The 14,288-nt window shown below is 37.5% G+C and overlaps 5 protein-coding genes across 6 annotated transcripts; 3 read left to right on the top strand and 2 right to left on the bottom strand.

The window, feature by feature from the left end:
- Positions 1 to 317: 317 nt before the first annotated feature.
- mRpS29 (mitochondrial ribosomal protein S29) lies at positions 318 to 2,248 on the top strand. The gene has a single exon (XM_018012947.2). The coding sequence runs from the start codon at positions 415 to 417 to the stop codon at positions 1,618 to 1,620; it is 1,206 nt and encodes a 401-aa protein (XP_017868436.1). The 5' UTR covers positions 318 to 414; the 3' UTR covers positions 1,621 to 2,248.
- Positions 2,249 to 2,410: 162 nt separating this feature from the next.
- qkr58E-2 (quaking related 58E-2) lies at positions 2,411 to 5,452 on the bottom strand. Its single transcript, XM_018012948.2, has 4 exons — positions 4,960 to 5,452; positions 4,220 to 4,802; positions 4,042 to 4,142; positions 2,411 to 3,972 (listed from the first exon to the last, which is right to left on the bottom strand). Exons 1-4 carry the CDS (start codon positions 5,201 to 5,203, stop codon positions 3,734 to 3,736), a joined length of 1,167 nt encoding a protein of 388 aa, XP_017868437.1. The 5' UTR covers positions 5,204 to 5,452; the 3' UTR covers positions 2,411 to 3,733.
- Positions 5,453 to 5,528: 76 nt separating this feature from the next.
- On the top strand, positions 5,529 to 9,187 carry qkr58E-1 (quaking related 58E-1). 2 transcript variants are annotated; one of them, XM_018013282.2, is made up of 5 exons: positions 5,529 to 6,345; positions 6,404 to 6,908; positions 7,257 to 7,358; positions 7,436 to 7,623; positions 8,351 to 9,187. In XM_018013282.2, exons 1-5 carry the CDS (start codon positions 6,081 to 6,083, stop codon positions 8,494 to 8,496), a joined length of 1,206 nt encoding a protein of 401 aa, XP_017868771.1. In that variant the 5' UTR covers positions 5,529 to 6,080; the 3' UTR covers positions 8,497 to 9,187. The 2 variants fall into 2 exon arrangements, with proteins under 2 accessions (XP_017868771.1, XP_017868772.1); XM_018013283.2 differs by lacking the exon at positions 7,257 to 7,358.
- A 286-nt stretch (positions 9,188 to 9,473) lies between these two features.
- On the bottom strand, positions 9,474 to 10,069 carry PolE4 (DNA polymerase epsilon subunit 4). Its single transcript, XM_018013275.2, has 2 exons — positions 9,868 to 10,069; positions 9,474 to 9,800 (listed from the first exon to the last, which is right to left on the bottom strand). The coding sequence occupies exons 1-2, from the start codon at positions 10,067 to 10,069 to the stop codon at positions 9,514 to 9,516; spliced, it is 489 nt and encodes a 162-aa protein (XP_017868764.1). The 3' UTR covers positions 9,474 to 9,513.
- A 268-nt stretch (positions 10,070 to 10,337) lies between these two features.
- Positions 10,338 to 12,107, top strand: qkr58E-3 (quaking related 58E-3). The gene is made up of 6 exons (XM_018013274.2): positions 10,338 to 10,494; positions 10,565 to 10,686; positions 10,745 to 11,109; positions 11,170 to 11,256; positions 11,416 to 11,501; positions 11,792 to 12,107. Exons 1-6 carry the CDS (start codon positions 10,338 to 10,340, stop codon positions 11,929 to 11,931), a joined length of 957 nt encoding a protein of 318 aa, XP_017868763.1. The 3' UTR covers positions 11,932 to 12,107.
- Positions 12,108 to 14,288: the final 2,181 nt, after the last annotated feature.

The raw sequence follows: 14,288 nt of genomic DNA, 5'->3' as shown, positions 1-14,288 counted from the left end.
AAAAAACTTGCGGGCTCTGAAGTCGTATAAGAAAACTGTTGTAATTAATTAATTGGCCAAACATATTATTATTTTTTAATGTCGATAGATTTAATGTAATCTTATGAAACTTTCGGCATATGATCTACATAAATATATAGAAATGTAATTCAAAAACAATTTTAATTAAATTTAAATTATTTAAATTTCCCATGGGGTTTGCTATTCACTAAAATAAATATTTCAAATGATTTAACGGTCTCTCACGTTTACACGTTACTGGCAATAAGCAGAAATACGACTATCGCATAAAAATGTCTGACTATCGCATTCAAGTGTTATCGGAATCGATAATTTCCAGCTGATTTGTAGCTCTTATTTAATATACACGCTCTTGCACTCCAATTCGATTTGGATGTCAAATTGTTAATAAAAATGTTTCGCAAACAATTTGGTAACTTGTCGCGTGTCTCCACACACCTGTCCCGCAATGTGCTAGCTGCTCGTGTGGCCAGCCGGGAGGCCGAAATGTCAACAAATGCAGCGCCGGCAGAAGCCGCTACCGCACCGCCTGTCGTCAATGAGTTTCGGACAGGTGTGGGAAATCCTGGTGAGCACTCGGAGGTACAAATAGGCAAATTCTACACTATTCCCATGCAAGAGAAGAAGCAAATTTTCTCTGGCGGCGGCCTGCCAAAGCAATACGAGCAACAGATCAAAACCTTCACCGAGGCCTGCCTAATGGTGCGTTCTCCTGCCCTTGAGCTGCTGAATTACATCAAGCGGGCTGATCTGTCGAAACCGGTGGTACGTTATGTGCTGTATGGTGACAATGGTGTTGGCAAAACCCTGTCCATGGCACATGTCTTGCACTATGGCATGCTGAACGACTTTCTGCTGGTGCACGTGCCCTGGGCGCCCAACTGGATGAAACGGCCCAAGGAGTCAGCGAACTCAGCCAGCCAAGAGGGCTTCATCGATCTACCATTTGATGCCGCCGCCTGGCTGGTGCATTTCAAGACGCAGAACTCGAAGCTGCTCGAACGCCTGCAACTAAAGACCAGCAAGGAGTATGTGTGGAGCAAGCGTGAGAGCACACCAGCAGGCTCGTCTTTAATCGAATTAGTGGAGCATGGCATTGCGAGGATCAAGTATGCATCGGAGACAACAGCGGCTCTAATCTCGGAACTGAAGCAACTGGCCACTGCTGGCCAGTGCAAGATAATGGTGGCCATAGATGGCTACAATGCCTTCTTCCATCCCATCACGCGCATCTTCTCCGACAACAAGCAGCGTGTGTCCCCAGACCGCATAACGCTCACCCAGCCATTTCTGGATATAACCAACTACGACTGGACGAACGGCGTGTGCATTTTATCTGTGGACAAAATAGCCATGACCGAAGGCTACATGGAATCCTATTTGCCACGCTATCTGCTTGGCAAGGAGGGCTTCGAGCATCTGGATCCATTTGTGCCCGTGCACGTTGGCAATTACACGGAGAAAGAGTTCACCAGCTATATCAAGTACTATTTGGATCGTCATTGGATCTCGAAGACGCAGCCCGGCTTTGAGGAGCAGCTCAAATTCATGAGCAACATGAATCCCTATACACTAATGCAGCTGGTCAGAGGCCTCTAGTGTTGCTGTTTAACAATAACTTTTTGTTAGTCCCTAAATGTTAATAAAAATAAAAATAAATCAATTTCGAACGATCGAAGATATTGAAATATAATATGCAATTAAATAATAAATGAAATAAAATGTTAGATTTTTAAAATTTCCTGTCCTTAGAATAAATATTGATGCAGCCTTAGAAGTTTCTACAGGACCATAGATCTATCCATATAGGAATTCTAGTAATATTCCTATCTATAATTTATGAATATATTTCTTTTTTTTTTTTTTTCATTTTCAGTTTTTCTTCTAGAAAAAGTAAAATATTATTTTTGGATTCAAGTTTATTCAACATATTCAATTCAAATTGTGAATTTATTTAACGATAATCAGCAATATATAATAATGCACTGTAAAATAATTATAATGCGGTGTGGTGTGTGTGTGTTTGTTTGGTTTCTGTGTGTGTGTGTGTGGGTGTCAATAGAAATTATGTTTTGTCGCTTCATAAGCTCCCCTCTCACACACCTGCTGCACATGCATAACAGTAAATCGATTGATTTCTTCATTTCATTTCGGTTCGGTTCCGTTCGATTTTTGGCTTTCGCAAGAATAATGCAAAAAAAAAAAAAAAAAAAAAAAACAATAAAAATGGAAAAACCAATTGAACTAACATACTCATACTGTATTATTATGCATATGGTTCAAATATATATTTTAGGTTTTATTTTTGTTTTCTTCTCTTTTTTGGCGTGCGGAATCAAGAAAGTTGAAAATGTTTCTCGAATCACAAATAATAACTAAGCAGCTGCAATTTAACATTGTCACCATATTATTTGTATGTATATTTGCATAATTCTATTACAATTTTAGTTGCTTTTAACAACAATAACAATTATGTGTGTGTATAGGTGTGTGTTGTGTGTGGGTTTGGATTCATTTCGTGTGTATCATTAAATTTATTTTTTATCTTTTTTTCTGACGTGTTAATGCTAAGCTATGTAATGTTTTTTTTTTTTTTTTATTATTATTATTTTTATCATAATCGCGCTCTGGTCGATTTATGTTTAGATTCATGTTTGCATTATTAATTGTTGATTCTTAATATTTTTTTTGTTTTTTTTTTGTTTTTGTTTATACGTTTATATGTATTGTATGCTTGATTATATGTGGGTATTATGTATTTATGTATTTCTGTGTACGTGAAATGTCAACGTAAAAAGTACAAAAATTAAATAAACTACATTTCTGTTACGCTCGACACTTTTCCGAATTCCGATTCATAGGTTACAAATAATAATAAGCCTCCTAATCGTTGTAAAATGCATTACGATAGCATTTGGAGAAATAGTTAAATCATGTATAATTCATATGTATTATATATAAATATATATATATATATATTTGTATATATACATATGTATTGAGATATATAAATATGAAATGATATTAAACGAACAAATGCGTCAATTATAATGAATACAAAATTAAACAAAACAAAATAAAATCAAGACACCTTGGGGTCCGTTCAGAAAACAGATTCACACAGTTTAAAATTCCAATAAACAAAAAAAAGAAAACGGAAAGCTTAGAAAATGGCATCTAACGAGTTCCCCTCAATCCACTCCTACAATCAATCGAAAGCCCAATTAACGTTCGTCGGTGTGTGTGTGTGTTCTTGTTGTACGTGTGAGTCGTCTGTGTGTGTGTGTGTTCATTTGGAGCATTCGTCTACTTAGGCTAATTTCTTAAACGTACATTTTACTCATTTCATTTCATTTCATTTCATTTCGTTTTGTTTGGTTTTGGTTAGGTTTTCCACTCTCGAAATCTTGTTAAACTCAATGTGTGAAAATTATGTATGTATGTGTGTGAGTGTGGTGTTTATATGCGTATGTATGTGTGTGTGTATCTATAATTATTACATCTACCTTTGGAGCAGTGTGTGTTATGATCCGGCTCAGGCTACAAAACGACCAAAGCCCAATCATCTAATGGCGGCGGCGCATGCACATGCATCAGTTACATACATCTATGCACGTTGCTAGGCGGGGCATGCATTTGGATGAGATGGTGATGGACATGATGACAAAATGGTGAACAAACAGCGAGCGGCAGGTGACGCATTGCTTCTGTATTATTTCTTAACAAACTGGTAGGGGGCGGCGGGACGGTAATGCCGTATAGGCTGTACAGTGTTACCAATTCCACCGCCTGTGGCAGTCACAATGGTATTGGCCATTATCCCACCGCCGGCATTGCCCATGCCAGCGTTGCGTCCATTGAAATTGGCCGAGCTAACCACCATGCAAGGTGATTCACGTACAATGGCCTGCGGCGGCAAGGTTGTATGCATCGCATTGCCACGCTGGGCAGCTGAAAGAAGAAGAGGCGAGAGTTAGCAACGAGGAAGCACAAATGGATAACTGCATCACACACACTCACCTGGCACATAGGGCTTTGGCTGGTGATAGGCATTGTTGTGTGAACGATAGTAGACAGTCTCGTCGTTGTGATGATAGTGCGGCTGCTGCTGATACTTTTGTCTGAAATGGAGCAAGTCATGGCTGTAGTTGGCGAAGCATTTGGAAGGTGAATTTGTTTTGGTTCAATTGCAATTCACCTGTAGCTGCCACCAGAGCGATTGTTGCCATTGCCGTTGCCACCAGCAGAAGCTGATTGTTGTTGCTGTTGCTGCTGCTGTTGCTGTTGTTGTTGCTGCTGCTGCTGCTGCTGCAACTGGCGCAGGGTCAGCTTTTTGGCAGCTTCCGGATCCTCCATCAGCTCCCTGTACTGCTCCTGACGTATATCGTCATGCTTATCGGGTATCAGATACCGCCTAATTTCAGCCAGCGCATAGGCAACACGAGCGTAAGCCTCAGCTGGTGGTGCTATGGTGGACACCTCGACATGGAGCGGAAGATTCAGGTGGGCATATTTAGCGTCCGCAGAATTGCGTAGCTCCTCCTCACGTGCACGATCCTTCATTGAGAACCGGCCCAATATGACGATTTTACATTGCGTCTCCTCCTGCAGCCGACGCAGCGAGTTGCCCTTGGGGCCAAGCAGTTTGCCAACATAGTTGAATTTCTTATCCTTGATCGGCACGTGCACCTTCTGCGACAATTTAATCGTCCGCTGCTGATACACATCGGCGTACTGGTCTCTCGTCGGAATGCGACCATTCAACTGCACCCGCTCCAGAGCTGCAAGATCGTTTCATATGCATAAACATACACACACAGCCAGATATGCATTTGAGTATATGTGAGTGTGTGTGTTTGTGTGATGCATATGTGTGTATGCATTAGTATTTACCAATCAGTGTGTACATAAGGTAATTGGTTGAACTTATTTCATTACCTTCATCAATTAGTTTTAATGCCAATGGAAATTGACTCTCCATGCGCGACCGTTCGCTCATCAGTTCTTGCATGTATTTTTGGGCCGATTCATTTAGACGCACCGGCTGCACCTTCTCGTTGTCCACAGCATTGTGCTCGTTCTCGTGCTCCCCGTTGCTGGTGCCAGCATTTGCATTGGCAGCCGCCGCTGCTGCTGCCGCCGCCGATGACCCTGGGCCGACACGCATTCCGTTTTCCGCCATTTGTCCTGCTTTCCGTAACGGCGCCCGTAGTCAATTGATGTGGCGAATATTACCAAAACGAATCGGCACAATGCGTGGCGCGTTTTATGTTAATGGCCCCGTCGCCGAGCAGTCGATTTAATTTGAATTTATCAAATATGTTTGCAACCTCTTTGTGGCCCTAATTTTTTCTCTCTTTTTCCATCAAAGTGTGTACACATTTAGCGAATATAGAAAAACGCGCTTTCCATCCCACACTGTCCAGCCCTGACAAGCCCAAGTGCCAGATTGACCAGCACTAGCAATCTGATGTTCATTACGATAGTATCGATAGAGTGTGGTGGAAGAGCGGTAGCTTGTTCTTTATATTGTCTGTAGTGTTACCATTGTGTGGGAATAAAAAACCCTACCTAGTAAACTCATTTTTATTGAAAGATTAAGTAAACAGTGAATTAAAATGCGACTAATGTCTGTACAATATTTTTCTTATGTCCTTCAGCAGTAATTGCTTAAATGTCATTACAATATATTGATAGTTTCTTACTCTACTGACTGATATAAGTTGTATAATGACTGCATTTCGATCTATCTCGCGTAAATTTACACTAATAAATCATGTTTTTAGTTAAATAAACATTTTTCGCTGATAAACACTAAAAAACATAAACGGTGTAATTTAGAAAACTACTGTTTTCAACTACCATTAGATGCGAAAGATACCAAATCCCTTAAAATATATAATACGGCAACACTGATTACCCCATACATAAAAGAAAATTTTTTCAGGCACATCAGTTTTGCAATTGAACTTTGAATTTCGCTCTGACTTAATTAGTTTCCACAAACTTGTAATTAGTGGCCAAGATATATACACTTAAAGTGTTTTTATTCAAACAAAATGCCGCGAGACTACGACAGAGACTATAATGAGGACACCGCCGCTGATTACAAGCGGAAACGACGTGATGATGAGGCAGCCGGCGCCGGCAGCGCTGCAGACGCTCCCGAAGTGGATGGCAGCCATGGCCACACAACTAGTCACGCCCCATTGCATGACACGCCACAGCTGAATGAGAAAACAAACGCGTACCTGCAAGAGTGCCTAATGGAAAAGAAGACACTAGAGAAGAAGCATATTATAACAAAGCGTCTACTGGACGATGGTGCGTATAGAACACGTAGATGCTGAGTGCACGATATAATCGTTATAATTGTTTGCAGAGGTGGAAAAGATTTTGGTCAGCGGTCGCATTCCAAAGCCAGAGATATACGCGAATGTGTATAGCGAAAAACCGATTAGGGTGGCCCAGAAAGTGCTGTTTCCCATCAAAGAGTATCCGAAATTCAATTTTGTGGGGAAGATACTTGGTCCAAAAGGCAACACACTGCGCCAGCTGCAAGAAGAAACGATGTGCAAGATGGTTGTCATGGGACGCAATTCGATGCGCGACCATGGCAAAGAGGAGGAGCTACGCAGCTCCGGCAATCCAAAGTATGCCCATCTCAGCAGAGATCTGCACGTAGAGATATCGACAGTAGCGCCTCCAGCTGAGGCATATCATCGCCTGGGATATGCCCTGTGCGAAATACGCAAGTTTATGATACCTGACGCCAACGATGACATTCGTCTCGAACAGTTGCGAGAAATGGACGGCAAGGAGCGCATGTATAAGAAATCTCATCACTATTCCAAGTCCTATGGAGAACATGGCGGCTATAGCACCCGGTAAGCTCAACCCACCCACACAATGCACTGCACAGTCTGAGAAGCATAATCAAAACCTAAACGATGCACCTAAGATTGCAAATAGATAGTTTTTCAGTTTATATCAATTTATAGGAATGATATTTGAGAGAGTTTCAAAGTACAGTTCGCCAAGCAATCTCGAATTTCCGTTGTTTCCAGTAAAGCTCTTTCAAAGTAGACTTTCACATGTTGTTTTTCAATGTTGGGCCAATATTTATAGAACTAGAGAACTAGCAGATATTTAATTTATGTATAGATAGATATTTCTCTTGAATTGCTGAAAAAAAAAAAAAAAGTGCATTGAATCATTTTTATATTATCATTTAGCACACCACCGCCAGCCACATCTAAGCCGAAGGTGTATTCAATTCTCGAAAAGGCCCGCTATGTAATGGACGATCCCAATTACGGAATTGTCAAGGCTCATAGGTAGGTGACTAGGTGAACCTGACTAAGAATATTTGCCATTAATTTGTATGAAATGCATTTGGTATTCGTTTATGCAGATCACGGGACCATGAGCTATACGATCACCATGGGGAATATGATCGATATGCGACGCCACCTCCGCCCCAGTCGTCCAAGCATTCGAGTCATCATGCCCAATATGCAGACAGCAGCTCGTATGAGCGTGACTATAGACGTGAGTATCATCCGCACTCGTCTTCCTCATCCTACGCGGCGGCCTACACAGGTAAGAACAGTCGAAATTAGATAATTAATGTCTTTTCCGCAGCTGGACTGTTTACAAATGAAAAACATATAAACAAGAAAACAAAAGAAAAAGGCAAACAATATAAATCGCGCGCAAAAAAATACCAAGAGAAGCAAATTAAAATACCGAAATATATCAAGTTAAGAAAAACGCGAATCGAAATTATGAAAAAGAAAAAAACGGAAGTTCCATCCACATATATATCTATATATATACATTTAACAAGATTTTAAATGCACTACGCCTGACAGGCGATCGATCGAATATAACTCTCAAAACTCACAATTATGGCAAACCAAAATCAGAAGCTCAAGACAAACTACTCTCTACTAACAGCAATTCGTACAAAAGCATTTCAAACACAAAACTTTTAAAGCAATTCAATTCAATTCTCATACATTAAAAAAAAAAAAAAAAGAAACAATATTTATCTGTGATATAGTAAAGCAAAAAGTTGAAGAAAAAAATCAAAAAAAAAAAAAAAAAAAAAAATAATATGTTTTAATTTACTGGGGCTAGTGCATTCAAAACCGGTTAAACTCCTTTATATTTTTTTTTGTTGTTTGTTACCTATTTTAAGATCAATTAAAACAGAAAAAAAAAAAAATAAATAAATGCAGAAAAGAAAAAAAAAATAGAAAAAAAATGAGCACAGAGACAAAAACAATTGAAATCTAAACAACAAATAAAATTCTTTCCAAAATAGCAAAACCAAGCAACGGTCGTTCCTCATCGTCATATAGACCCACAACATCGAACTCGGGATCACATTCATCGGCTCACTATGAAACTGGATCACGTTCTCGTGAAAGCGTGCGTTATCGCTCGGCTCCATATCCTAAAATGCGCTAATTTATCTCTCACAATAAATCAACCAACCAACCAACCAACCCAACCCAACCAACCAATCAACAAAGTTAAGTAGTTTTATGCAGCAATAAGAGCGGCAAAAATCCCAAGCTAAAAAAAAAAAAAAAAAAAAAACAACCAACAACAAAAAATACCAAAATGTTTAAAGTCCAATAATCCAACCAATAATAATACATAAAATCTATTCATACACTATTTATATATAAAAAAAAAAAAAAAAAAAACCAAACAAAATTTAAATGCAAAACCTATTTTATAGTAATTGTTGTTTAAAATATTTCATTTGTGTTAAACCAAACAAAAAAAATCAGAAAGAAAAAAACAAAACAAATATTAATAACGCAACAAAAAAAGAAAGGAAAGTAAACACAGCTATATCCAACTTGAACAAAATATTGTAAAAATCGTAAAATTCACAAAATCAGTTAAACTTTAAGAAAAAAGATGCAAAAACAACAACATTATACACACACCTATATGCAATCGTAATTAAAAATATAAACCCCTAATTATTCTAAACAAAATGTTAGCGTAAGTTTTGAAATAATTTTTCAAATAAGTTTATGAAGAGATAAACAATAAAAGTTAATTAAATAAAATAAAAATAACAGAAACGCCCAACGACAAAGTAAGTATGCAAACGGCTTCAATAAAAAAAAAAAAAAGAAAATAATGCAAAAATTTGCCCGGTTACGTTCAAATTCAGAGCTTTCCACGTTATATATAAAAATGCGTTAAAACTTAAAGGAAGAACTAAAAACACAATGTATAATATACTTGATTATTATTTATAATTTTTAACGATGATGTGCGCATTGAAAACATAGAATGAATAAAATTTAATATTTTTAATCTATTTCTCTGTGTTCGTCGAACACTATCCCCAAATAAACACAACATTATAATAGAACAAAATAAATAGCGTTTTCCTTTTGATACTCAACGAAAACATGTTGAAATAATTATAATATCACAATGGAATTTTTTATTTGGGATCCTTCAAAAATTCAGTGCACCATCCAAAAACATAAGACTATCCACAGCGGATATGGCGAGATCTACGTCCCTCTTTTGTATGGTCTTCTTCTTGGCCTGCGCCGTGTAGGTGTAGGCCTCGCGAGCCAGGGATTCGATAAATAACTCAACAGCTTTTGTCACTGCAAAGACGGCTTCATTCGATGCGATTTGAAGATCTGGATCCAATTTCATAATGTTTCGAATGCGACCCATTGGCAGCTGCGTGAGCTTGCCATCGTGCTCATGCTCCGAGGCCTTGTTGCCGTTGGCTGCGGATACATTCAAAATTAACAATTTGTTGTATTTGTTAATGAATCATAGCGCCAGTAGTTTTACTTGTTTTTGTCTGCTCTGGGCTCTTGGCAGCCGGCTGATTGACACTTGGCGAGCTGTTCGTGCCGTTTTGCCCAATGGATTTTTCAACATCGTCTGTGTCGTGTTCAGCCATCTCTGCACTCATTTCAACGTCTTTTTGAAATTCCTGCCCCAGATCTGGCTCCTCGGAGTAATCATTACGAAACAAATCTTCACTTGCCATTGCAATTCAATTTTATTTTCCAGATTTAGTGGTAAATGCTGTTTACTTTGTGCAACACGGTATGTCGCCGCCAAAAAAGTATCGATATAAAGCTGGCATCGATGACAGCAGGCCATTTATATTGTCGGCATCGATAACGTCTGCCATTTCTATCGTTTTCGTAGCTGGCACTGAAAATTTCACAAATTTAATCGAAGAGGAAGATTAAAAGCGTACAAACTATTATACACAATTTTCACGTGAATTTAATTGAAAAAAAGAGGAAAAAATGGATAGTGCTAGTAGCGATTTTAATGAAAAGCCAGCTCCACATGAGCATCAGCCGCGTTTGAACGAAGTTGCTCAAAAATTCTTGGCCGATTTAGACGAGGAACGCCAGCGTCTGTCCGCCGACTTCCCATTATGTGCGCTGTTGATTGACGAAGGTAATGGAGAAAAGAAAAAATGTCGAGCATGTATTATGATTTATGTATGTATACATGTATTTCGTTTCAGCTGTGGATCGCGTTTATTGCACTGGCCGCATTCCTGGCCGCGAGTTTTATGCCGATGTTTACAAACAGAAGCCAATGAAAATCACACAAAAGGTCTTCGTGCCCGTCAAGCAATATCCAAAGGTAATACGAAATGAAAAGCTAACAAATGGGGTACTTAAATTTGGCATATTCTTTGTAGTTCAACTTCACTGGTAAGATTCTGGGTCCCAAAGGCAATTCATTGCGTCGTCTGCAAGACGAAACCCAATGCAAGATTGCAATCAAAGGGCGAAGCTCAATACGCGATCGCGGCAAGGAGGAGCAGCTGCGCAGCTCTGGAGATCCGCGCTATGCTCATCTGCAGAAGGATCTGTTTCTCGAAGTGAGCACTGTGGCGACGCCCGCTGAGTGCTATGCTCGTATTGCCTATGCGTTGGCCGAGATCCGTAAGTATCTAATTCCAGACAAAAACGACGAAGTCTCCCACGAACAGTTGCGCGAGCTAATGGAAATGGATCCGGAATCTGCCAAGAACATACACGGACCTAACCTAGAAGCGTACAGGTACGTAAAAATAATAAAACATTAATTTAAATTATAACATGCTTAAATTTTAAATTGCAGATCCGTTTTTGACAAGAAATTTGGCGGCAGCAGTGGTGCGCCGAAATACTTGAATCTTATCAAGCGAGCAGCGGAAAATCCGCCCGAGTAAGTTACTTGTAAAGTATAATTTTAAATCAATTCTCTGTAAGCGTCAAATAATGAATGGAAAACAATCTGAACGAGGCAGCGTATACCTGAAGAGAACAGAAAATATTTGAGCTTTTAACATTGTTTACTGTTACAATAATAATATAATTTTTTTAGAGTCGAAGAGGCTGAAGAGGTGGCCTACGAGTATGATCATCGCATGGCCAAGCGTGGCGCACCATCTGGATATGAATACACCAAACGTAAGTTAAGCCAACGATTCGTAGCGAGTATACCTTAGAAATCCCAACTATAAACAACAACTTAACAATGGGGGATCTTCTCTTAGTGCGGGTCGATACGAAATCTAAATCGTAATAAATCAAATTGATTGCATTATCTATGCAAATGTCTAAATATTAAAATGCAGTTGAGCTAACTGATGATGACTAATTCTTATGCAATAACAAACTATCTCTATACATATAATAACTCTATACCTATTCAATTTATATAAATGTATAACATATTTAAAATGCATAACATTTTATAGCACGCCCATCAATAATACCAACAAGCGCAGCTGCATATAAACGGCCACAGCCATACCAAACTGACATGAAACGAATGCGCGAACCACCCATCAAGTCTTATAAACCGAATACGTACACCATTCTGAAAAAGTATAAATAAATGAAAGCACAGCAAATGCTCCTAAAAATATAAGTTCAACCTACAAATATACAAAACTATCTAAATATAATTAACAAGCAAAGACGATGTAATAGTACTATAAAAGAAAAAAAAAAAACTTCTCATTAAAAAAAAAAAAAAAAAAAAAAAAAAAAAAAAAAAAAAAATGAAAAATATTAATATCAAGAGAACGTTTCAATTTGTTTTGGCCTTGGGTGAAACACACATATTTGATGCAAATGCCCAATTCTAAACAAATCTGAAAAATAATACATTAATTATAATATTAAAAGGTTTTTAATTCACGCTCCTTCCTATAAGTATTTTTTTTTTATAATTCGGCACCTTGAAGGTTGTGAACAACCCGACTAATTTTTATGTTTTCAAAATTATATTTTAAATTAGTATGGAGTAAAGAATAAAGAATAAAAGAAATGATAAATTTTTAATAAACTAAAAGCAGCTTATAATATACTTTGATTATAAATAGATACTAAAATAACGCCCTAGCAATAGAATGTATAAATTAAATAAGATTCCATTTCCACTCGGAATCATACTGTTTATAAACAAATAAATTTGGATCAATTTATATATATACACATATATATATATATATTTAAAATCTATAAACAGTTAAAGTTTATAACAAAATATGCGCATATTACAATAAGATCAAATGAAACTATATAAAAATTTATAAATTTTTAAAAACTTTAACAAATAAATAAATATGCTCAGCACAATAATAAAACAAACAACCCACATTGAATGTAAATTATGAAAAATAAAGAAGCTTTACAGCAAACGGAGATATTTCCTAAGATGATCACATTAAAATCTTGAAATGAGCCGATCCCAAAAGAATATTGTGTTTTTAGCACATAATTCTCTTTGACATTCCTACAGGGTTTCGAGTTGAGTCAATATGTAAGGTATGTATATATATGTATAATAAAATTGATAAATATATTTTTGAAAATAATTATGAAATTGCAATAAATAAAATGTAAAATACATGAAGTTGTGCATATTTTTATTTTATATTTTAAAATTTGGGAAAATGTAAAGGTTAGTATAACTTCAAATCAAACAAAGATTCCGAGAGTATCTTTAAGAGTATGTTTAGTCACCATGACAAATTCAGCTTGAGCTGAATAAAGTATTTCTTCTGAAATCAAAAACTATAAATATATAATGAAAAAACACTTAATTAATTTTTGTTCAACCTGTAAATATTTTAGAAACAAATTAAAAACTCAAAAGCTCATAAATATTATATCTTGAAGTAGCTCTTCAAATAGAGCAAGTATGTCACCATAGCAATAGTTGATATGGGCATGCCCTAAGCTGAATCTATCCATGAAATGTTTCTTTTCTACATACATACATATTAAATGTCACATGCACACACATATTTATACATACATATATGGGCTTTATCATGGGATCTTTGTTCAACTTTCCCTTCGATTCGAATTTCTTAATCAAATCATGTATATATGATATATTTAGATAGAATTCATTACATTCATTGCAAATGCAACCCCTATTCAACTATTCTTTCTGCTGCAATCTCTATGTTGTCATCATTGTGCTCAACCAGAGACTTCAGATAAAAGAAAATTACTTATATTAAACCCTAGCTATTAAATATGGAACTTTGTTTATGTAGGGAATAAGAAATGGTTATTCATTTCTCTACATGCTTTGCTTTGCAGTTGAATGTTTAATTTATGTATATTCTCTGATTTTTAATAAGTCATCTTCAATTTAAATTCAAAACAACATTTTATTTGGTTTCAGTTCAGCTTAGGATAAATTTAATACTATAACGCTTAAAGACTGTTTAATTGATATGTAGATATATACAGCAATTGTATTCCATAATTGAATTTAGGACTATAGACTCTATGATCTTTCTTGCTACGCTCTATAGTATATGTTGTGGCCCGTAAAAGTCGCAATCCAAATTTGTTTCAGGACTTCTTCGTATGGATGTGCTGCACTGCTGTTGTCCTCGCAGCCAGCTTCCCGCTGCATGCGCTCCAAAATGCGACGATAGACCTCTGCGGCAGTTTGCAGCTGATTGCAGTGACTCTGCTCGCTCCAGACTCCCATGTTGCTGGGAGACTCAAGGCCAGCCTGAGCTGTGTCAATGCATTCTGTGCTGGGAATCATTTGAAGTGAGTGCGAGTCTGGCCTAAGCAGTTAGAAGTAGTCGGAGTTTATCTCTGATGTGCCGCACAGATTTGTTTCGAGCTGTGTCCTGGTCGCCGTGCCGCTGTCGACTGCCGCAGGAAGTTTCGTGTTTCTTGAGCCGCGCTTGGCTTGCGTCGGTTCCACCACCCTGGCTC

The sequence above is a fragment of the Drosophila arizonae genome, chromosome 5 (assembly GCF_054131065.1).
Source record: "Drosophila arizonae isolate 15081-1271.41 chromosome 5, UAZ_ARI_1.0, whole genome shotgun sequence".
Lineage (NCBI taxonomy): Eukaryota > Metazoa > Arthropoda > Insecta > Diptera > Drosophilidae > Drosophila > Drosophila arizonae.
The sequence above is the reverse complement of the archived record's forward strand: the minus strand, read 5'-3'. Positions and strand labels throughout refer to the sequence as shown.